Raw genomic sequence first — 25,287 nt, 5'->3', positions numbered from 1 at the left:
TTTAAAAGTTTATAAAAGCATTTTAAATCACTTTGAATGACATCTGAATAAAAATATCACGAGGAAGAAGTTAAATACCTATACAAGTTTAAAAATTGCATGAACACTTTTCTGAATAAAAAAAAATTAAATCTTCTTCTCACGCGTCAACATGTTCTTGTTTACAATGCATATTTCATATGTCAGCGTATGTATTTACTTAAGAGGGATACATATGTAGGGATTATATGCGCGGTCCGTTCCGGTTGTTAAATGTTTCACCGTAAATACGTCTCTGGAGGATGATGATTCCAATCCATCCTGCTTAAATCAGTCAGACGGAGCTTTGAGAGAATATACTGCTCCTTGGTTAAATTGCGAAATCTTAAAGGGGTTATTTTTACGCGAGTGAAAACTTTCGCTAACGCGTCTTTAAATATCATGAAGAAGGAAAGCATGGTGTAATGCGGGACTCGCGAGAAAATACTTCTCGGAGTTGGATCCGAATTTCAATGACACGTTCAGAGCAGTCGATTCAGGTGCTCGCAAACTTGTAAGTAACGAAATTCGTGCGCTGATAAAGTTTTAAATTTAGTCGTAATGACGTGTCATTTGTTACACGTGGACGACGAAGTAAATTTCATAGATTTTTTCTGCACGATGAATATTTTTTATCGGAAAAATATATTTATTTATAAAACGAATTAATGAACTTTAAACAACAGCTTTCAATTATTTATAATCTTCGTAAAAGCATACTTTAGCGTTGTTGAAACTTTATGACGTTAAAGCACCGTAATTTCTAATATCAATTTAATTTTGATCTATCTTGAACATTATATATATAGCATCTAATCAATTTAAATTATACTTTATTTTTGAATTACGTAAGTGTTTGTATAATAAAACTCCTGTATCTCTGTAGGTACTTTCTTTAAATTAGATCCACTGATTATTTGTGTTGATGAATATTTTATACTTTGATTTATACGATGTTGGAAATTGTTATTGCCTCAATTCTGACATTTTTGCTTATTCTTTTCGTTCATCTAAATAAATGTAGGTACAAGAAAATAATATCACGGGCATATTTCTTTCTTTCTGCGATAAAAAAATAATTTAACTAAAAAAGAAAAAACATAGAAAAATGTTGTTTCTGCAAATATTTTAGAATGATATTTAAAATTCATTAGAAATCTTTCTCATTGCACAAAATTGGAAAAAAATAATATTTTTAAAGCCTTTTATTATTTTATGCTTCCAACACTAAGTGCTACTGTGAAATGTACATTTATAATGCGTTACAGAACAGCACCATTTCCTTTCAATCGAAAATTCTTTGATACTCTTCTTTAATGTATAAAGCTAGATAATGTACGATTTGAAGCATAAAGCTACGCATTTAACTTTTTACGCTGTAATCCGCATTAATTCTATTTTCAATTTTGTATGTTGAGGTATTTATCTTAATCTGCCATAGCTCAGTGTAATTTTAAACAATGAAACGAAACCGCCACGTGCTTAATCTCTTTTGCAGTAGCATTTAATGTATAATTATCTTCACTTACGTCAAGTGAACATTTTACTTGATACCTCTTTATACTGTTTTGCATTTTATATACATTAAATGCAAATTCTTTTTGCATTATCAGTTGCTAAATATGATTTTTACATCACGTAAATGAAATTTTTTAAAATGATATATATATATATATATATATATATATATGTAATTTTCATACCGTAAAAAGTGCGGTCCTCGTTTCAACAAAAATTACAAAATTATGTAACAGCCGCTTATCAAATTGCAGACTTTTTCCTATACAACTTGATTGCAAAGAGAAATATATTTTACTCGTTATGACAACCTATAATGAAGCTTTTATACAACGTATGACGCAACGCTGACTTGTATCACTGCGCGATAATTATCGCGTCAATACGGCCTGTAGAATTCATTAGCTTTTAGCGAACGGAAAAACTGATTGCGGCCATTCCGTGCATTTAAAATTGCTTGAAAGCCATCGTTGATTAGTCACCGATGATTGCGCGCCAGTATTTTCTCTGTCCGCAAACTGTAATCGCTTTATCAACCGATGATCGCGTTTCAATGGGGACGCATGAAGTAACAAGTTTAAATGGTACGCGTCTCCGTGGTGAAAAACGGCTCTTCATTCTAAAGTGCACTTAGTCGCATTCGCTCGCAAAACACGCCCGGACAGAGCCATAATGTTAATGAGCCCGGGCTCGTACCGTATTATTATTGCAGACCTTTTCCTCGTTCGTTTGTTAACGTTTTCTGCAAGGAGCCCCTTACAAGGATTTTACATCGCATCGTCGTGAATTTAATTGGCATTGCTGTGTAATCTTAAAAGTAATAGTCTCGAATAATCCTTTCTCAGGAATATCATTTATGGTATATAGATCATTTTGGTGAAATTATAGTAGAATTTATTAGGATTTATTAGAATTATAATAGTATTTTTTTATAATGGAAATTTTTAAATTAAGAATAAAATATTCAAATATTTTGAAGAATAGAGATAAGTAAAGAAATGAATATTTAGAGGAAAAATTAATGAGATTTTCTCAAGAAGATGTTATAAAAAAATTAAATTAGATAATTAATTATAATATTTTATTAACGGCTTTTTCGAGAAGAAGAAGAATAGGTTGATCTACGAGAATCGAAAATATCGCGTGGCTGTATCCAGAATGTCTATGGAAACGCGTTAGCTCTTTTAAAAGGGTCGTGAGAGGTAAAATATAGAGGCGTCTTCTTTTAAGTCACAGTTTAACTTGAACGTCATTGGAAATAATGCTTCCAAATTAAGGGTATACGTGACTCGGGAAAAATCTCCATTATTTATTAGGTTGAGTCAAAAGATTTATAGAACAATTAAGCAAAATGAAATTATGTGCGATGCGATATGCCTTTTTGCGTCCACATAATAACTAAATTATAAAATCATTTGAAAAGAATACAAAATTTTCGACGTTTCCTAGGAACAATTTCATCTATCCATTTTTCGCATTCGTCAAGCAGATAAGGCAAAATTAATTTGCAAAGTGCTAACAAAGCAGGACTATATTTTGATGCTATCTCGTAATAATATCAACATTTCTCGAATATAAATGGGAATGATTATATCCTCCAGATAAAGCGGTTACTTCGAATTAGAATTTCATTTAATTTTTTAATTTACGCATAAGGATGATTCTTATCAACTTACGTAACGCAGAGTACAAATTATTAATACCTTTAGAATAATTCAAGATAATACTTTGAAACTTTCTCGCGTAACAACTGTACATTGAAAAACGCCTGAAATATTGATAACAATAATTTCAATCTCGCCACGATGGTCCCGTATAATTTTGCTGGAATACACGAATAATACTGTTAACAATTCGTGCGCGGAGATATTCATAGGAATGCCTCGATCAATCAAGTTACGGTCTTTCAAACGACATCACTCGCGTCTTTATTTGACGTGGCTTATCCGCGACCGAAATAGTTGGCGTGCACGTGTAGATATCCGAAATTGCGTCCGCCAAATCTCATTCGTGCGTGGAATGACAGGAAGGTTTATCTCTCATGAGCGTAACGTCTAGCGCCGATGCCTTCCCTATGTCTACTGTAGACAGCGCGGCTACGTATGTATGTGTAGATCACTGTCAAGGTATTACACTCCTCCGTATTATTGACCGGGCGCTCTTGCCTTGGCTGCAGCAACCTCACAGTACGTGCGAAGTCTGCGAATGAATTTTTCGGACGTGCTCCATCATGCCAAGTTCTGACCTGTAAGAGAAAGACGCATTCTCGTCGCCAACGTTGCACAGCCGTGTTTTCTCTGTCGGGAAAAAAATCTTATATCTCCTCGAATTTATTAAGTACTCGCTCGTATCATCTTTTTATGAAAAGCGTCGATGTCTTCATTGTGTCGTTCGACAAAAAAATAACGTAGCTCATTTTTCACATGAAAAAACTTGAAGAAATTCGAGAATAACTTGTTATTTTGTTTTTATCAATTTTACAAATGATAATAAAAAATAACAAGCTGTTTCGAACGTGATTCATGGGATTTGTTCGATTGAAGATTGTATCGCGAGAATGACGTAAACACGAGTGACGGATAAATGCGTTTATCCTGATGGATGTGTGTTTTCTTATGCATTCCAGGTGGGAATGGAACGTCGTAGCGTCATACTGACAGCAGTTTTCGGAACAGTTGCAGCTCTCGCAATTTTAATAGCACTTGCATTAGCGATGTGGCATTATCTCCGCAAAAAGTCCAAGCAACGGGACGACGATCTCGAAGATCAGAATGAAAATGGCGACGGTTCGAGTCAACAGCAACCTACCAAGAAAAATGGTTTTCTGAATCTGAAGACACCTCTTATCAGCACAAAAGCTCTTGGGTGAGTGATCTTTTTTTCATTTCGCGAAATAGCCGAGAGAACTCATATCATTCTCCGAAATAATTATTATTCCGTTCTTCTATTTTATTAAATCATTGATTTGACGTCGATGATATATTAATATAAACAATGGAGTAATATAAATGGCTATAAGATGAATAATCATTAATAGAAATAACAGATGAATAATCGTATCACATTAGTACCAATATTCAATATAAATATATTTCTTTTGGATTTCCATATCTCGTTTGTATATATAAATTGCAATAGTTAATAACGTGCCAATAAATATAGAACAAGTAAGTATACATATATATTCTATTTAAAGTCGTAGACTCCGACGGGAGGTAAAAGGAGCTGCGATTACAATATTATTTATTTTGAAGATATGACAACTTAATATAGAATATCATTAATTTTGAGTTATCTTTTTTCACAATTGTAAGAATGACATTCTATTTTATCTCACAAAATCGTGCGCGCATTGTCTTTCTACTTATTACATTCGTTTTGTAACTTTATTGAGCGAACATTTTTCAGAAAAAGCTCTCATTTTCTTGCACACAATCAAATACTACTGATTTATTATACGAGAAAACATAGATTCAAGAGAAATGGAATAATTATCCTTTGTAGAAAAAGTTGTTCAAAATCATATGCTTTTCTATTTTCGGAAATGCTTTATCACGTCAATTTCGAGAAACTTAAGGTTGGGAATTCCAAGAATATATTTAATTTTGAACGGAATATGAAACTTTTCTAAGCGTTATAAATCGAGTTAAAATGGCTTCCTTTTACAAGTTTAACTTTGAAGTTTCTCCGCATCACGTAACATGATGAAGAAATATATTTTGGAGTGTTGGATCTATATATCGAATATAAGAAACAATTTTGGAAGAGTGATTATTCCGTTTCTGGGATATAAAAATTGAAACAGATCGAATGAATTCGATGCGGTACCGTCGAAATTCGTAGTTTTCCTTTTTACTGTTCGAGCGCCAAAGCGGAGGGTAATTTCGCGGCAAGTAGTATAGCTCGAATATTGCTCAGACATGGGAGGAAGCAGTTTGCTTACCGACGGTCGTCGGTTTATCCCGCTTCGGCAAGCCTGGGCGTTATCGACGAGAGAATTTTATGGTTAAAAGCGGAGCCTCCGGATAACCGGAATTTAAACGTGCCTCGATAAAACACTGACAGCTGTCATCGTATCGTCGAACGATACACTCGAAATTTCCGCCAAAGATCATTTAGTACTGACGGTCCTTCATCATCATCCTTGGCTAGGCTAATCAAGAGACCACTTCATTACGTTCATTACTTAGTGGAGGTAAATTTCCCATGGTTCTGAGAATCTCTGACGCAAAATCATTCGCTTTTTTCCTCGCAATTTTATACACCGAGTCTTTATAAAAGATTAAGTTGTACTGAAAATAATTAATAAGAGATTAATTGCCATCTTCTTCTTTTTATAATATCGCGCTGAATAAGTAATCAAACGATTAATTTATTTCGCTTTTAAATTGTACGAATAATTTAATGAATCGATATAAATCGCGTAAATGTCTGAAATGTCTTCTTTTGAAGAAATTCGCATTAAATTCTTTCCAAGTTTATTAGCAGTTTAGTACGACAATTTACTTGTGTATTACGACTTTATGATACCGTGTTAACATCATTAAGTATTTACGACTTATTTCTCGGCTTTTGAAGAAGGCTAATTGAAGAAATATCAAGAAACTTTAATATTAGTATATAAAATATAAATCTGACCCTGATATATAAATACAAACTCAGGAAATGAATTAATAAAAGCCAGCCAATTAGGGGCAATAAATTTCTTTTGAATCTTCTTTATTTAATTTGAACATTTCAGAACTTTTGGATCATCTTCAGCAAATTGATTAACAAAGGAAAAAAAAATTCGTGCCTCAATCGATCTGTTGAAGATAGCGCGAAATGCTGAAATGAAATAAAGATTTTCAGTAACAAGAAACAAGTTTGTTGCTCCTAATTTCTGTAGCTGGTTCTCTTATTAGTCCGTTTCCCACCTCAATTTGTATTCAATATTAGTACCACTCATTTGAGAGCTCGAACCAATTTCTTTGTGCTAGACGAGCATTCTTTTGTAATTCCATCCCTCTAACGTGACGGACTCCACGTCTGTAAATAGAGAGCTGTGCCCCTTTCGACGCTTTTATACAGAACAATCGTTAACGAGCGATTCATGTAGCGCTGCTTTTTACAACCACTTTCCACTCGTTCATATTGCGTCTATCTATAGTATATCGTATATTTTCTTTTTTCTCTGTCGGGGAGAAAAAATAAGACATTGTGAAACGCATAATCGTGATTGACAAGTATAGAATTGCCATTTTCCTATAATAAATCGCGCTAAATAAATAATAAAATTAATCAGTATATAATATTTTTCGATTTTTCATCGTTACAAACTTTTTACAGGAATATCGATATTCGCGTAAATGTCCAAGATTCTGATTTAAAAGCCGTTTAAATTCTTTCAAGACAGTTTCACAATCGATTATTTCTAAAATAAAATAGTGACGATCGAGAATTTAAGTATACATATTTTAATAATAAATTCTTTTTGTTGAAAATCAAGCACAGAGTCTCATGATTTTATTGTCGATTATGAAAGAGAAACTTTTCAGATTCCAAGCTGGTTTTATAAACAGAAATGGAAATGTATAATACATATATAAAAAATGGAAATTTATTAATTTTTTTGCTATATTTGCTCGTTTTCGTTCATCCTTTTTTGCATTATCGTGCTAAAATAATGTATTAAAATTATGCACAAAAATTATGCATCATACAAATACAGACGATGAAATATTTTCGCGAAAATATATATAAACGCGGCTCGTAAATTCTCACGGATTGTAATATTCGATTTTATGCAAAATAACCGACGGAAGAGATTATCGAACGTAGACAGAATCGGGAGACAGTAACCGATTCTAATCGTATTGCTTTGCTGATGCGATTATCAAGAAATTTGCATGCGAGGTTGCAGAATTTTCCATGACGGAGAGGCGAAAACAATAGAAACATAGCAATATACAATTTTCAATGGCTGTCGAGATTGTGGCCCCGAGTGTGTATGCACGTTTCAGAAATGCGCCGTGACGTTATATTCTCAGTATCTCCCGGGATAATTCGCGGCGGAACAAAACAGCCGGTTAGGTTTTCCACCGAAAAGTAGAAAAATCCCTCTTAAATCTCATATCTTATTCACATTCGGTAAATATGGACAGCGACTTCTTCGCTGCTTCCTTTCTTCTCCGAGCTTGCGGGAAAGCGCAAACCCAACTCAAATATAGCGACATTTTTATTTTTCAATCTCCCTTATGTCACTATGGCGACGAGAGATTAATCCATTATAGATAACCGCCGCAAAATCTTCTCGACACGATTACGCGTTAAATTACATGCGATTGTTCTCCCGATGGAAGTATATATCAATCGGTGATATTTGCGCGACGAGATAATTTTGACAGTTTTATAGCGGATTAATCCGATTCTCGCGATTGCTTTCCCGCGTTCTTTCGAAACTCTCCATATTCATGAATGGAAAATGCAGAGACGGTCGCATAGAGAGAGAGAGATGTGGCGCGACTGCATAGGGAAATCAAGGGAACACGGTGATTTATCTGTATTATGCGCGAACACCGGCGCATTAGTATTTCGACGGAGTTTCACGCGAGTTACACGAGAGTGTCGCCGAGTCCCCTCGGAGACGCAAACTTATACGCGTGACTGCAAATGTCATTTGAATTATCGTTACGTCTAAATCGACACGCCCTAGGGTTCGACGTCGAGGGTTTCCTGTACACGTGTTTCAAATTCTACGAGAACGTACTACGTCCGGCTACGCGTCTAGGTAGAATAATTAGCGGCTCGTTTACGATCCTATTATATAGATCAAACATGATTTTTTTATTTTTTAATCGACCGTAAAATCGATAGGTTTATTTAATAATTTAATTTCAATAATTATAATTGATTTTTTATAAAATAAATTATATTATTCTTTTATCAATTTCATGCACATTTCAAGGATGACACACTCATATTGTTTATTTAGGACTTCGACTAGGAATAATCTTATTTATCATTTCAGAAATTTTTTTCTTTATTTCATTTTCTTGAGCATACTTTCATTCATCCTTAGCACCATCAATAGAAATTGGTCAACTATGACCTCCTTTAGGAATTAAACCTTTTTTAATCCCTCTGATATTCCTCTAATAAATACAATTATTTTAATTTCCTCTGGGACAACAGTAACTTGAACCCATCATTCAATTTTAAATAAAAATTAGAAATTTTTTTCTTTATTTCATTTTTTTGAGCATACTTTCATTCATCCTTAGCACCATCAATAGAAATTGGTCAACTATGACCTCCTTTAGGAATTAAACCTTTTTTAATCCCTTTGATATTCCTCTAATAAATACAATTATTTTAATAAGAATATTTGTCAGTACAATTATTTTAATTTCCTCTGGGACAACAGTAACTTGAACCCATCATTCAATTTTAAATAAAAATTATTCTGAAAGATTTAAAATCGATAGGTTCGCGGTTTGTTTCGATATATATTTTAATCGTGGAAAAGAGTTCCTTTATTCTATTTAAGCAGTATAAAAAGAAAAAAAATGATGTTTTATCGACAAAACAGAACGGCGTTTAGACGATCCCCGTAATTTTCGCTATCGGAAAACTGCGCGCGTCGCAGAAATGTCCGCTGTATTCGTGAAAATGGAAGAAGCGTCAACGGGACATTCGTATCGAGCCAACTTTTTCCACCGGGGAGAGAAAGGCGGAAGTGCCGGGGATAGTTTTGCATTCAGCGGCGCTGAATGGAAAACAAGTCTCTTTCCAACTCCCTTCCGAGCAGTCCTTCTATCAGACGAATTTGTCGTATTTGTTTTTCTTTTATTCTTTCTGTATAACGCGCGTGCAAAACGCGAGGCACAACATGCTACATTTCGTATTCGAAGTCCATCGCGAATACACCCTCTTTTACCCTCGAATTCCCCATTTCCGGAAAATAGGCCCTCGCTATATTCGGCAGTTTCGCCTAAGCTGTTTGCGACCACTAAAGCGCCCTGTCGTGATGTCGCCTTTAGCCTCGAAACGACGTGACCCGCGCAGAAAAGTTATAAGCCCGCTTTCGACATCGACGTGTTACGTCGATAGTTCGCGACACGCTTTGACGATCGCGCGCGATCTCGCGATCCTCAAATTAATCGACAGACTAATGTAAGGTAATCCATCTTAAGCTGCAATATTTCTTGTATAAATTGAACGGGATAATATGCTGTTTAACGTATCGCGATCATTTTTTAACAAATCAGTGTGAGTTGCTAGTTTGAGCTTCATGCATCTAGGAATTCCAATTTTTCATCTACTCGATATAGATGAATGATAATAGTTGTGATCGAGATGATATTAGATTTTTTGAACAAATTTAATACTTTACACTTTGATCAAAATTAAATTATATGATCAGATTAATATATGTAATAAAATTTTATCATGTATAAATAGATACTTTTAAAATTATATTTTATTGGAAAAATATTAAAATTTAATTAACTCTGTCTTTCTCATTCTCTTATTTCAAAAACGTTTTAAATAAGTTCTTAAAAACACATTAGTTTATGAAAATAATTGAACAATTTTTCTTGAGAGTATAAGAAGATTATTAGAAAATTAATTACCTCAGGAAAAACGTAATATTTAAAAAAATCTTATTAATAAAAAGACTTTGGTGTTGAATTTAAATATAAAAAAAAAAATGTTAATATTTTAATCTGTTGTCTATTAAAATTTTACAGGATTAAAATTTAAATTAGTATATCATAAAAATGTATCTGTGCTTCTCTTGCGCACATATAATACCTCGTATATTATGTTGTCTGGAATTTTATTTGCGCCGAAAGAAACCGCGCGACAGAGGATTAGCTTAATCGCTTAGCTTGGCATTTAATTCGCGCGAATCTGCATTTAATCAGTATGCGTTGATTTAAAGCTTATATGCAACTCGCGGCACGAAAGTCGAATTCTCACAAAACCGTTAACGTATCAAGCGCGCCACTGAATTATACAATACACGAAATGGGCGAAAATGTCTGCGAGACACGCATGACATTTTTGGCCCGCGATAAGCTTCGCGTTTCCGCAACGTTATCTCAAGCCGAGTGCCTTAATTAGTACATCGCATGTGCCTCGAATTTCTGCATAGATACGTGCTTAGATGCGGTTAGATATTTTCTAGCAATTATTTCGGGTAACCTGAGACGTTTTAGGAAAACAGATATTAACGGCTCTTTAGTTTAGGAAATGCTGATACTATGAAAATTTGGCTCGAATGAAGAAAAATGAAACAATTGCTTATATTGCCAAAAGCTATAGATGCAGAAATAAAAGCTGAAATTCTCGTGCATTTTACGTATGAATATCTTTTCATTACAACGGCATGGTTATTGTATACATGCAAATATTTTTCCCGCAAACAAATAAATATCAATATATAATTTTTCCTCAATATTTATATATTTCTAGAAGCAAATCATTTTCACACATTTTACTTCCAATCGCTTGGTTAATTTTGAGCAAACAATTGTTATCTAAATTACTCATGCAGATATCTGCTTTTTAATAAAATAATAAATAATAGCTTATATTCATGTAAGTTATCATTTCTAGATGTAATTTCAAAAATGTATTTAATGGAATTGCATAGTCTTTAATAATTAAAACGATCTAGATTTTTATCTTCAGGTTAATCTTTCAAAAAAGCTTTTATCGTAAATTATGTATCACAATATATAAGAAGCGTCCGAAATTTTAAAAAATCCTGAAAAAGAGCAATTTTTCGTGCGAAAATAAACAGAAAATGTAGAATAACATTTTTTGTTTACGAGAAAATTTATTTAAAAATTGCAAAATTGACACATTTATTAATAATATTTTTGTAAATTTTTAAAATTTTATGTAATATTATAATATATTTGTTTCGACAATGACATATTAATATTAATAATTATATTAATATTATAAATAATATTAAATAGTATTAATATTAATAAATTTAGTATTCTTGTATTAATATTACTAATAAATAAAACAGCACAATATTTGATATAATAAGTTTAGTAATTTAAAATAATTTCAGTTATTGAAGAGAAGTTGTATTTACAATATTAAGATTTTACTTTTACCTTTCCGATAAATGTTAAATCTTTTTATACTTCTCTCTATTTCGATAGTCATTATCGAGATAAAATCAATGAAGTATAATATATTACAAAATTGGAAATTATTCAAATGAAAGCGTAAATATGCCAATTTTTCAATCTATATATATTTCTTTTTATTCTTCGGAATAGGAAGTCTTCTAAGAAAAAAAATTGCTTCTACATCGTTTGCTTCGATTTAGTTCTTCATGAGGAATCATCTCCTTGTACCACTATTTCGGACGCATTCTAGCTTGAAGTCGGAAGTAATTTAGTTTCCTCTTTAACCCACATGAAAGAAAAACGCGAGGGTGAAGAAAAACCAGAAAATGGCATTTTATTGTCAAGAGCATAATGAAAGTCGACCTATTTATTATTTTTTCTCTTGAATGCAACTAATGCATTATTGTTTCGTCACTCATATCTTAATGAGAAGCGTGAAATGGGGCACATGAATATATGCAACGTTATACACAAGTTTTGAATACATTTTGTATAATAAGTAAATAGCGAGAGTCATCAATTACTTTGGTAATTTATATCGAAAATTGAAGTTACAAATTAATTTATAGTCTTTGTAATAGAATAATGTTAAAGAATTTTGTGGATTGCGTTCATGTAAAATCTTATTTTTTCGCAAAAGCTAGTATCATATGCAGAAAAAAAAACAATAAATATTAGTTTTTTTTCTCACAATGAGAGAAATTTTTAAATTCGATTCGCACAAATATAAGATAAGGTTTTATATTTTGTGAAAAATATGTTGTTTTTTTTAAATCGATTAATACTCGGAGCTTATTCTTTGTAATAACGTTGAATCTTTTCAACAAAAATATCAGATTGTTTTTAAATAATGAATATTGCTTATATTGTATTATTAATAACATTTTCAATATATATATATATATATATATATAGGTACGTAGATAAACATCGAGAAGAAATAGAGTCATATGTTTAAATATCCGTAAAATATACAAAAATCGGCATTTAAAAATAAAAAGAAATAATTACTGCTTTCATCTAAAAAATAATTTTATCATTGCTTTAATATATATAAGTAAAAATTTAAATTTGTTCGGTTTTCAAGTTTGCTACAAGTTCGCAATTAAAAGTTATATAAATATTTCAAAGCACAAATATTAAAGAATATTTTATATTTCTAAGTATTTAAATATTTGTGTTTTTGTAAAAATTTTGCTCAGTCAAAAGATACTTTAAATTACGCTGAATTACGCTGGCACGCTTCTTGAGAGAAATCACTCTTCACTGACCAAGCATGTGGTTATTCTACTTCCTGTCATCCTTTTTACATTCTCGCATGGAGTGACTTGAAAAGATCTCGTCTCTGGCTTGATGTTCGAGAAATTCTAAGGATTTTTATATAAAAAAATATTCCCGACGTATATTCTCAAGCGATATTAATTATTATCAGCATTGAAATAATTAATATAATTTTATCAATATTTTTAGATTTTTATTAAATAACATAATCTAAAATATATATAGAGAGAAATAAAAAATAAGAAGTACACAGAAGCAGGAATAAAATTGCTTCACATATACATGTGAGCGCGCATACAAACTTAATAACAAATATATCTAATTAAAGTAATCATTGTTTAATTTTAATAGACGTTTTAAAATTATCAAAAAATTGCTTAATTATAATATATTAAAAAATGTTGCAGAATATAATTTTATTAGTTTGGTACGTGTGTTACCTTCGTGAATTGATCACATAATAAATCCAATGATAACAATTTGTCTTTTTTACGTATTACATAATACGCAGTATTCACGATCTTTCGTAACAATTGTGCATACATACCTATTTATCTATTCAGGGAAGAATTGCGTTATATCATACGTATACATATATTATCTATTCAAGTATCAAGATCGTTACGGTGTGTTTCGCGAATGTATATGTATTGTCATCCTGCTGCTCTCGTGACGGTAGAATTGATCCTGTAAGCAGCTGCGCAGTCGATGCAAACGCGTACTCGTATAACAACAAGGATCCTAATTACAGATGCAATATCATCTGTGTTGTTGCAAACATCGTTAACCATTGATTATATTTACATCCTTATTGATTCGGGTTTCCGAAAATAAGTATAGCTGCCTTCTCCTTTATTATTTCAATTTAATTATCATTATTATATTATTTTTTTCTCTCTCGATTATATAAACGTCAAATAAATATATAAATAAATTATTATGTTGAATAAATTAAATTAAATTTATATATGTGAAATTAATTGTTCCGGATCAATTATTTTTTGTGTGGAATAAATCAAGTAATGTTGATTATTAGGAATCTCAAGTATATGAAGATATGATATTTAGATATAATATTTTTTTCTCTCTCGATTATATAAACGTCAAATAAATATATATATATATATATATATATATATAAATAAATGATTATGTTGAATAAATTAAATTAAATTTATATATGTGAAATTAATTGTTCCGGACCAATTATTTTTTGTGTGAAATAAATCAAGTAGTGTTGATTATTAGGAATCTCTCAAGTATATCAAGATATAATATTTAGATATAATATTATTTTTTTCTCTCTCGATTATATAAACGTCAAATAAATAAATAAATTATTATGTTGAATAAATTAAATTAAATTTATATATGTGAAATTAATTGTTCCGGACCAATTATTTTTTGTGTGAAATAAATCAAGTAGTGTTGATTATTAGGAATCTCAAGTATATCAAGATATAATATTTAAAATATATTTGATGTACTGAGATCTTGAATACTGGAATGGTAGACTTAAATTTTTTATGCGAAACTCGTAAAATTATTCATACATTTTTTTTATCGGATTTTGTGCAAGCGTCTCTTTCATTGTTTTACGATTTTTCTTAATCTAATACGCTATTAAACTTTCCATAATATAAGAAAATTTCTTAATCCAAAAAGAAATTAATTCAATATTTATCCAGACACTAATGGATTTCTTCTAGAGAGTCTATGTAAAATTTAGTTACAAGTTAAATATAATATATATTCCACACAAAAATAGGGAAAAAAAATAAATCTGTGAAAATAAATAATAGATTTTTGTTACGAAATTTTATAAACTATTAAAACCGCATAGAAATAAATACATTTGAACAGCTATTGTATATTTATACAGTTAATGTCTTTTGTGTGCAAAATGCAACACCTTGATAAAAATATTTATTTGCCGTTGGAAAATAGGTCAGTGGAATAAAAGTCAACGATGAGCTATTAAATCATTAATCACTCGAAATCATTAACGTCTCTGAAAGAGTCTTCTTATTACGTTGTTTTTAACATTAATCGAAGCCCAGCGGCGATAAATTGTTTTGGAATGGAGCCGAACAAATTGGCGCGATGGGGGGTTTATCTAAGCACGTTTTAATCGACACGATTACACCATCTTACGCTCAGCGGGAAAATGGCGAACGTTTTAATAAGAGGTAACAAAGTAATTAACATTGATTAACGTTTAAACGACCTTATCGCGTCTAGCCTTATTCGTCAAAGTCAACCATCATCTCATCACGTCGCACTTCTCATCTTGTTGGAAGGTTCGATCTAGAGGTCGATCAAACATCTCGATCGAATCACCGTTCAAATCAGATTAGAGCTAATCTATTTTCGTCCCGACAGATTCTGGATTTAACAATGACAATAAGCGATTTACCACATTAATTGGAAAAAGGTCGCGCAGCGTTAATTCAATCCTAAAGCACTTATAAAGCCATTGAGAATATTCTTGTCATATTAATTAGAATATTATATGTAATATCGTAAAATAATTCTTATAAGTCTCTGTACCATCTGTATCAAATCCGTAGCGATTTTCTGAAATTTACGATACTTATTTGCGAACTATTTTCTTGAACGAACAATGTTTTGCGTTCACGCCCGTCTGGGATATAATTTGAAAAATTGACTCGATTCGAGAGAATATTTTTCTTGTATTTTTCACACAACTAAAATAAACCTAGTGTTTGATAAAGAATGTTTCCTCGAGAGAAATTGCTTGCGGACATCTTGACCTACGGACGTCTGTCTGATATTTTCCATGTCGAGCACAAGACAACAGACAGAATACAAAATATTTGTTTGCATGTATGCAGCGTTCAAATATAATATGTAACTGTGTGTGTGTGTAGTGCATTTTATTAAATTACTTAATATTGAATGAAAAAACATTTCTCGCCAAGTCGTCTCGATATCTCCGTGTTTTTACTTTTCTTCGCTACCACTTTTATTTATTTTTACGCTTCTCGCTTTTTATCGTCTCATTTCATTTTTCCCTCTCTCTATCTCTCTATCTATCTATATCTATATCTTACTTCGTCTTTTGATTGTCCTGCTGGATTCCTATTGTCGAGCGATCGATATGCAAGCATGAGAGAGTAAAATGGAGGCAAAGGGAGTGAAAGAGAGGGAGCAAAGAGGATAGAAGACCGAACGGGCAAAAGACGTGAGAGAGAAGCAGATAGTGGAATAGACAGCTACTGTACTTACAGATCATTATCAAGGTTTTAGAAAAATCTCCGGGATATAATAAAGCGCGCGGGAGATCTTTTAAGAATAGAAGAAACGAAAAAAATCGAGGGATAGCGAAAGTAAATATGGAATATTACTTTTTGGCATATAATGCGACAGCCGTTCTTGTTCTCATCGTAATATGATATTTACTGGGCGGATAACATCACGTTTAATATCACAGCTGTATAACGATATATTCCCTCATATTGAGATAAGTCGTAAAGACGCGTTTAATTGAGGCATCAAAATGATTTATTCCAGCCATAAGAACGAATAACGTCGCATAAGCACATTCGGGGTGCTAACGGGATTATTTTGTTTAAAATGAAAACATGTTTGAATCTTCTCTCCTTAAAAGGATTTTAAATACTTTGCGCTATTTGCGCTTTTTTATTATAATTAAAATTAATTGTAGTTTTACCTCTTTTTTCTTTTAACTAATACACATATACAAAAAAGATATAATAATATAAAAATATAATTTAATTAATACAATAATACTACATATATGTATATATATATATTTTTTTTTTCTTTATTTGTGAAATTTTATGATTTTAATTAAGGAAAAAGTTGTAAAAGTTTGAGAAGGATTTAAAGAGTTTTAAAGAAGAATTATTTGTCGAAATGATTTTTCTTTTATATTAATTCTTGTAATTTCCTTTTTTATGGAATCACGTAATTTTAGAGTTAAAGAAAATCAGTTAACGTGAAGAAAAACACACACAAAGCACATATACAAGTACGAAACCCATTTTACTCGAGGTTTTGCTTAGGTTGGCAACAACCGAGATGACTCCTTCGGGACAGAAGCTAAAAATGCTTTTGCTAGAAATGCGGTGAGTGCTTAACGGTAATGGTGGATTTTTCCTGTGAGAGAAAATATCGTTCTGTTAAGACGAAGTTAGGACAAAAATATATAAATTTAATTTATTTTAGCGCGAACAATAAAGAAATGCACCGTTAAATTGTATCGAGGAAAGCGATACGCTTTTAAAATCAAACATTTCGAGAAGAAAGATTGTGTATCACTATGGTGTAAAAAAAAATTTCTAGCTTTGCGAGGGGGAAGAGATAATATTTCAACATTAAGTATACTTTACGGTGCTTTAAATTGTTTTTGTTTTTCGACTAAATAAAATATTTGGTTACATTATACTTCAAAGCATTCTGGCTTTTTGGCAAAAAAAGTGCTCGATGGCGTTTTACTGCACTTTAAAAGATTTTTGCTTTCCCATTTTTGGTTTTACATATTCGCTGGTGTTTTAACACGTTTTCAAGTGTTTTGAAGCTTTTTGACCGAATAATGCGCATTCTGGTGCTATCGAAATACATGGAAAAGAGCAGTGAAACGCGAACAATGAAGCAAAAACGTTTTTGATTTCAACGGCATCTTGTTGAATCAATATGCGCGCGGTTTTGTATTGAGTCATTAAAAAAACACTTGTTTACAATTCATTTTTTTTTTCATATATGATGCATTTTTATCCACACATTTTTTTAAATTAAAAATTCATTGAATTTTATGTGGACATAGACATGGACGAAAATGAATTGAAGCGATGGAAAGAATGTACCGAGAAAAAGGAAAATTATATTGATTTATAATTTTTCTTACTCATTCCTTTGCAATAAAATTGATGAAAAAAGTGTCCGAGGACTTAGATCGCTATCTCGACTTTTCTTTAATAAAATGCAGAAAGTAGTAACTATATATATCGAGCAGTTTCATAAATTTGCGCTTTCCCGGACTTCTACATCTGGAGTTACTTCATTTGGAGTATAAGGAAGTTGTTCAACTTGGCCGATTTCTCTCTGACCGACTCCACCTGTCTTTTCCCACTTCCGGATGCGCGCGCGAAAGAAAAGAGAGTAGGAAATAGTTTGCTAACTCCCGAGGCAACAACGTAACTACCGGTGCGGGATTATGTGGATCACCCGATAGACTCAATTTACTTTGAAAATTCTTCGCGCGAACGATATATATTCTCTTCTTCCAGGGACCGAGTTTTTAAATTAAAACCACTTTTGCATTGTACGCGCGCGAGCGAACTTGCTCTCACTTTGTTATTATTAATTTAATACACGTTATTATATTTTTTTTTATACCCCCGTCTCGTTAAATTAAAATAACACCGCGTGAAATTAAACAGATCCAATTTCTCATATTTTTGTTTTCGGAGAAAGAGTCGTTTTTTACGAAATAAAAAATGGCACTTTGAGTGAGGAGATCTTATGTTCTAAAAAGAAATGTATTTGTCAAACTTTTGAAATTATTATCGCTCGATTCTTATCTCGTTTCAATGTAGCAATATGTATATTATTTCGAAGATCGGAATATTGGACGTGCATGTATAATGAAATGAAAATTTGTATAACTGGATATATTCGTAAAACTTTTCTCCTAAAGTGATTTGCCTTTATCAAAGCTCTCTCGCTTCATTAGTTAACGTCGAGTTTGATTCGATAATCCGCTTTAAGCGCGAAAAATGCGATTCTCTTTTCGCGAATAACCGCTTTGTGCGCTCGCTTTTTGCCGCTTCGAAACTTTTCCTGGAGGGTGCGATTTTATATTATATCGTTACATAAAGTTTTCGGACGTTAGGATAGCAGACTCAGGTGTTTCGCCTCTTGATAGATGAAACGATGGTGAGGTGGTATATGGCCGAGTGGGTTGCACAAGTTCCCTCATTGTTTTCACGTTGCGGCTGTTATATCTTCCTGAGCTGGCTCACGGAATTCCGTGACCGTAAGCTAATGAAATTACCGCGGTCCTTTGCGTGATGTGTACGTATCTAGCCTGTCGACGTGCCACTTTTGCATACAACTCTGTACATACATCTGGAATTGTAGTCTGGATTATATGTAGATTCGTATGTCAATCATATTTCAAATCGGAAATGGATTATTTTTCAGAGAAGTCCGGACTGATTTATATAGATTTTATTTGCAAATATATATAGTTTACAATATTTTTATATATTTTATATTTTACATACTTTTATATTATATGTATATATATTTTTTTTAATTTATATTATATTTTATATTATATATTTTTTCTTAAATATAATATAAAAACACATATATAATATATATAATATAGTATACAGGTATATATGTATATATATTTTTGTATATCTACATGTATTTCGCATAATAAGAGCTGGTCGAAATCTTTTAATTTATATGTTCTATTATATATATTTTCTTAAATATAATAAAAAAATATATAATATAGTATAAATATATTTATATACATTTTTTATTTGTATATACATACAACGAGAGCTGGTCGAAATAGACTTGAATCTTTTAAGCTTCCTCATCGGGACGCGAGAAATAATCTGGAATCCTTGTAAAAGCTTGTGTCAGCAGACATATTCTTTTTCCGGTACGTTTAATTACAAGTAGAGGCATCCGAAGCTTGCTTGCTTTAGTTCGATAATGCGCGCGATAATTCCGGCGAAAGTTTTGGGGGTGGGCGCGCGTTATACTTTCTGATTTATCGCGGCCGAGTGATTTAGAATCGAGCGGGCACAAGCGACGAGCGGTATAATATTTCGGTGAATATTGGTCATGGTGTTATCGAGAGATATTTAAGTTCGGCGCTAGCTGCAGGAAGCCGGGGAGCGTAAATCACGAATGATACGAAGCGTGTGTCGCTCGCTCTGATGGGCGAGAGAGAGAGAGAGAGAGAGAGAGAGAGAGAGAGAGAGAGAGAGAGAGAGAGAGAGAGAGAGAGAGAAAGGATGTCACACACATTCCAGAATCCCGATATGTACCCGGATGACGTACCGCTCGTCCCGTGACGTGTTTATGCACTGCTCGGTACAACGTGATTAGCAGGAGCTCGTTCAGCGAACGTCCATATGTAATAATTATCAAAAATCCCGGGATTTTTCCGCGAGCCGAGAAACAAGCGCGGATAAATGATATGCCGATGTGTAATTTAAAATTTCATATTTACATTAAGATAATTGAAGCATGCAAATAATTGCACATCCGCTGCGTGCGTGTACTTTGCAATATGTTCGTGCAAATATTTCGATGTTTGAACATGGCAAGTTTTTCACCAAATAGGTATCTAGGAATCGATGTTTTTTGCGGGATTTCGCAGAATTGCGTCAGAGACGGTAAATTATATTTTTATGTACATATATGTACATGAAAGATGAATGTTGGTTTTATCCGGCAAAAGTATATATATATATATATATATATATATAAATGACATCAAAATATATATCTTTTTGTATTACACGTGCAGGTAAAGTGGCACTTTGTGTGCGTGTTTTCTGTGCGAAAAGCGGCCGATTTCCCACGCCGCAAGATGGCGGCGTGCGATCGGCCACCTCGCGCACAGAAAACGCGCACAAAGCCACTTTGCCTGCACTTGTAATACAAAATAGTATGTGCATCACGTGCGGATTGACAATTGTTCACTCGTGACCAATTGTCAACTTTCCGCACTTGATACACAATATACTATAATATTATCTTTCAATTTTTACATGGCGCTTAATTAAAACATTATATATATATATATAAAACTAACACGCGCACGATTGAAAAATTAAACAAAGCGAAAGTACGTATGTACATACGTAAAATATTGAAAAAAAAAAAAAAAAATATAATCGCTCTTTTCGTGCCACGAGCAATGAAGCGTGCAAAAAATCAATTCAAGTCAATTAAACCTCGGGTATGTATGTAATCGAGAAGTAATCCCGTTCTCCACCCGGCAATTCGCGCCATGATGGAAACAACGTAAAATCGCGCAACTTTTCCTTCTATTTTTTCTCGTCGATTTTTGGCGTCCCTTTTTCTCTCTCTTTTCTCTTGGTTCCTTTTGTTATCGCGTCGAACACGGATAAATTATTCAACGCTCCGGGGAAGTCCGAGAGAGAAAACCGCGGCCGGAAAAATGGCGTTGTGAAAACGCAACGGTGCGCGCGCGAATAAATTCCGCTATACCTCCCCCTTCTCACTGATCCCCTTTCACCCCCTCGAGGGGGTTGGAGGGTGAAAGCCAATTGGCAGGGCGCCAAGCGACGCGAAGTGTTTCGCGGCACTTAGACCGACGAATGCAACAGATGCCACTTGTTACGTTTTGCGTTGCTATATAACTGCTCGTTTTCTTTTTTTTTCCCTCTTTTATTCGCGCTCCTTTGTGTCTCGGAGCAAACTCGATGTCGCGAGATAACGAATGAGAAACGCTATCGGGGTGAACGGGCTGTTTCTTTTTTTAAATGCTTCAGACGCAATTTTTCGTGTCGCCTCGCGAGCTGTTAAATGAACCGCGTTTTCGAGTTTGTCGGTTTCAGCTCGAGATATCGTAAACGATGCGATTTTTCGCGCTGATGCGAAAAATGTCCGCGAATTATGCTCGTCGGGATTAAAAATAGCCGAGTTTTCAGGAACCTCGAGCTCTTACGACGTTCTTTTGTCATTTTTGAGGAGGTTATTAAGAGGCACTTATGACACATCTTGTGTAATAAATTGGGAGGATTTTATTAGAATTTTTCCAAGTAGCTGAAAGATGATAAGGAATTTAGATAAAATTGCATGTGCATGGTCAACTTTTGCGATGTTTTATAGATAAATTAAAAAGATTGAAATAATCCATATAATAGATAGAGATCTATATAATTGTATTTTCGACATTATCGAGAAATTTCAATTCCCATTACTTTTATATCAAATATAATGGCAGCCTGAAGATTTTCTAATTCTTCGGCTTTTCACAGGATGTCTCATAACGAAGGACTAATTTCAGAAACAGATTTAGCATTGAGAACAATAAAAAAAATATACATGTGCTATTTGATTTCGATTGTTTCGCATTGTTTGTCCCCGTATCTTGATAAATAGTGCTCATAAGATGAGCATTTTGTATTGGAATGTACCTCGGAAACGAGTTCAAATCGAACATAATTTATGTGAACTTTCTTCATTGTTTTTAAGTGCTTAAATTGGTTTTTGAAGTAGGCTCCGTACATTACGGGACACCCTGTACATAAGTCTAAGAGCTTTTCCGAGAATTTTTCAGCAAACTTCCGCGAGATATCCGATCGGTTGAAAGTTAGTTATTATTGATTCGCGGTGAACGGCGTCACCTTCTTTTCTTGAGCGACCTAATCGAAAATCGTTCGGTACAATTTCTCGTGCAGCTCTTTCTCGCCCTCACATCCACATTCTTCTTCGAGAAAACTCGGAGGAGCTGTCATCTGATGCCATAAATAAGATAAGATCCGCGTATTAAGATACGTGACTTCATCGTCGATGACGTACGTCAGCTGATCTTATAAATCGTTCGCAATATATATTTTTTTCGCGTAAATTGCAATTTCTTATTCGAAAAAAAGCTGTGTCCCTTCATTTGTCATCGACGCAAAAATTACATTCAAATTTATATAAGATAAGATCCGCGTATTAAGATGCGTGACTTCATCGTCGATGACGTACGTCAGCTGATCTTATAAATCGTTCGCAATATATATTTTTTTCGCGTAAATTGCAATTTCTTATTCAAAAAAGCTGTGTCCCTTCATTTGTCATCGACGCAAAAATTACATTCAAATTTATATAAGATAAGATCCGCGTATTAAGATGCGTGACTTCATCGTCGATGACGTACGTCAGCTGATTTTATAAATCGTTCGCAAGATATATTTTTTTCGCGTAAATTGCAATTTCTTATTCGAAAAAAAGCTGTGTCCCTTCATTTGTCATCGACGCAAAAATTACATTCAAATTTATATAAGATAAGATCCGCGTATTAAGATGCGTGACTTCATCGTCGATGACGTACGTCAGCTGATCTTATAAATCGTTCGCAAGATATATTTTTTTCGCGTAAATTGCAATTTCTTATTCGAAAAAAAGCTGTGTCCCTTCATTTGTCATCGACGCAAAAATTACATTCAAATTTATATAAGATAAGGTCCGCGTATTAAGATGCGTGACTTCATCGTCGATGACGTACGTCAGCTGATTTTATAAATCGTTCGCAAGATATATTTTTTTCGCGTAAATTGCAATTTCTTATTCAAAAAAAAGCTGTGTCCCTTCATTTGTCATCGACGCAAAAATTACATTCAAATTTATATAAGATAAGATCCGCGTATTAAGATGCGTGACTTCATCGTCGATGACGTACGTCAGCTGATCTTATAAATCGTTCGCAATATATATTTTTTTCGCGTAAATTGCAATTTCTTATTCGAAAAAAAGCTGTGTCCCTTCATTTGTCATCGACGCAAAAATTACATTCAAATTTATATAAGATAAGATCCGCGTATTAAGATGCGTGACTTCATCGTCGATGACGTACGTCAGCTGATCTTATAAATCGTTCGCAAGATATATTTTTTTCGCGTAAATTGCAATTTCTTATTCGAAAAAAAGCTGTGTCCCTTCATTTGTCATCGACGCAAAAATTACATTCAAATTTATATAAGATAAGATCCGCGTATTAAGATGCGTGACTTCATCGTCGATGACGTACGTCAGCTGATCTTATAAATCGTTCGCAATATATATTTTTTTCGCGTAAATTGCAATTTCTTATTCGAAAAAAAGCTGTGTCCCTTCATTTGTCATCGACGCAAAAATTACATTCAAATTTATATAAGATAAGATCCGCGTATTAAGATGCGTGACTTCATCGTCGATGACGTACGTCAGCTGATCTTATAAATCGTTCGCAAGATATATTTTTTTCGCGTAAATTGCAATTTCTTATTCGAAAAAAAGCTGTGTCCCTTCATTTGTCATCGACGCAAAAATTACATTCAAATTTATATAAGATAAGATCCGCGTATTAAGATGCGTGACTTCATCGTCGATGACGTACGTCAGCTGATCTTATAAATCGTTCGCAATATATATTTTTTTCGCGTAAATTGCAATTTCTTATTCGAAAAAAAGCTGTGTCCCTTCATTTGTCATCGACGCAAAAATTACATTCAAATTTATATAAGATAAGATCCGCGTATTAAGATGCGTGACTTCATCGTCGATGACGTACGTCAGCTGATCTTATAAATCGTTCGCAAGATATATTTTTTTCGCGTAAATTGCAATTTCTTATTCGAAAAAAAGCTGTGTCCCTTCATTTGTCATCGACGCAAAAATTACATTCAAATTTATATAAGATAAGATCCGCGTATTAAGATGCGTGACTTCATCGTCGATGACGTACGTCAGCTGATTTTATAAATCGTTCGCAAGATATATTTTTTTCGCGTAAATTGCAATTTCTTATTCAAAAAAAAGCTGTGTCCCTTCATTTGTCATCGACGCAAAAATTACATTCAAATTTATATAAGATAAGATCCGCGTATTAAGATGCGTGACTTCATCGTCGATGACGTACGTCAGCTGATTTTATAAATCGTTCGCAAGATATATTTTTTTCGCGTAAATTGCAATTTCTTATTCAAAAAAAAGGCTGTGTCCCTTCATTTGTTATCGACGCGAAAATTACATTCAAATTTATTCCGTAGAATCAACAAGAGGGAACGGAGAAATATTTGTATTCATCGCGAATTAATCGACATTCGCGTTGCGGAAATTTCTCAATCCGGGACAATTTTCGCGAGTCTTTTTGAAAAAGACCGAGTCGCATTAAATATCTCTGATGCGGGAAGAAAGGAAGAAGAGTGGTTAGAGAGGAAACATTACGCGGGCTCTATGTAAAAGAGACGTTGCAGGTATGTCTTTTCCGTTTGAGAGCGCGGAGTTATCGAAAGACGCGCTTTGTCGATGTCAAGTCGAAAAGGAATGTCTGAAGAGGCTTTATGCGACTGGGGATCGTCAAAGACCCTTCCAGGGATGACTCTGTGCGGAATTGAACATGACAGTCGCGATAGAAAGAGAGAGCGGAATCCTGATTTACGTAAGGGCCACGATTCCTTCGGCTCTTTGGCTGAATCCGCGGATGAAATTTCCTTTTTTTTTTCTCGCCGGAATTTCCGTCGATTTATTATCGGAGCGATGAGAAGAGTCTCCGTTAGGATGTCTAATGGTCAGGGAAAACCAGGTATTATCAGGGAAT

The 25,287-nt window shown here is 33.3% G+C and overlaps 1 protein-coding gene across 2 annotated transcripts in view; it reads left to right on the top strand.

The window, feature by feature from the left end:
* Positions 1-25,287, top strand: part of Syt7 (Synaptotagmin 7) — a 174,247-nt gene that overhangs the window by 50,768 nt on the left and 98,192 nt on the right. For both annotated transcript variants that reach the window (XM_085480069.1, XM_085480070.1), the window contains exon 3: positions 4,163-4,401. In XM_085480069.1, coding sequence (XP_085336195.1) covers positions 4,169-4,401 — 233 coding nt within the window. In that variant the 5' untranslated portion in view covers positions 4,163-4,168. The remainder of the gene's footprint in view (positions 1-4,162; positions 4,402-25,287) is intronic.

Source organism: Nylanderia fulva, unplaced genomic scaffold, assembly GCF_048542155.1.
Source record: "Nylanderia fulva isolate GAGA-0341 unplaced genomic scaffold, ASM4854215v1 Scaffold14, whole genome shotgun sequence".
NCBI lineage: Eukaryota > Metazoa > Arthropoda > Insecta > Hymenoptera > Formicidae > Nylanderia > Nylanderia fulva.
This window is presented reverse-complemented; position numbering and strand designations above follow the sequence as displayed.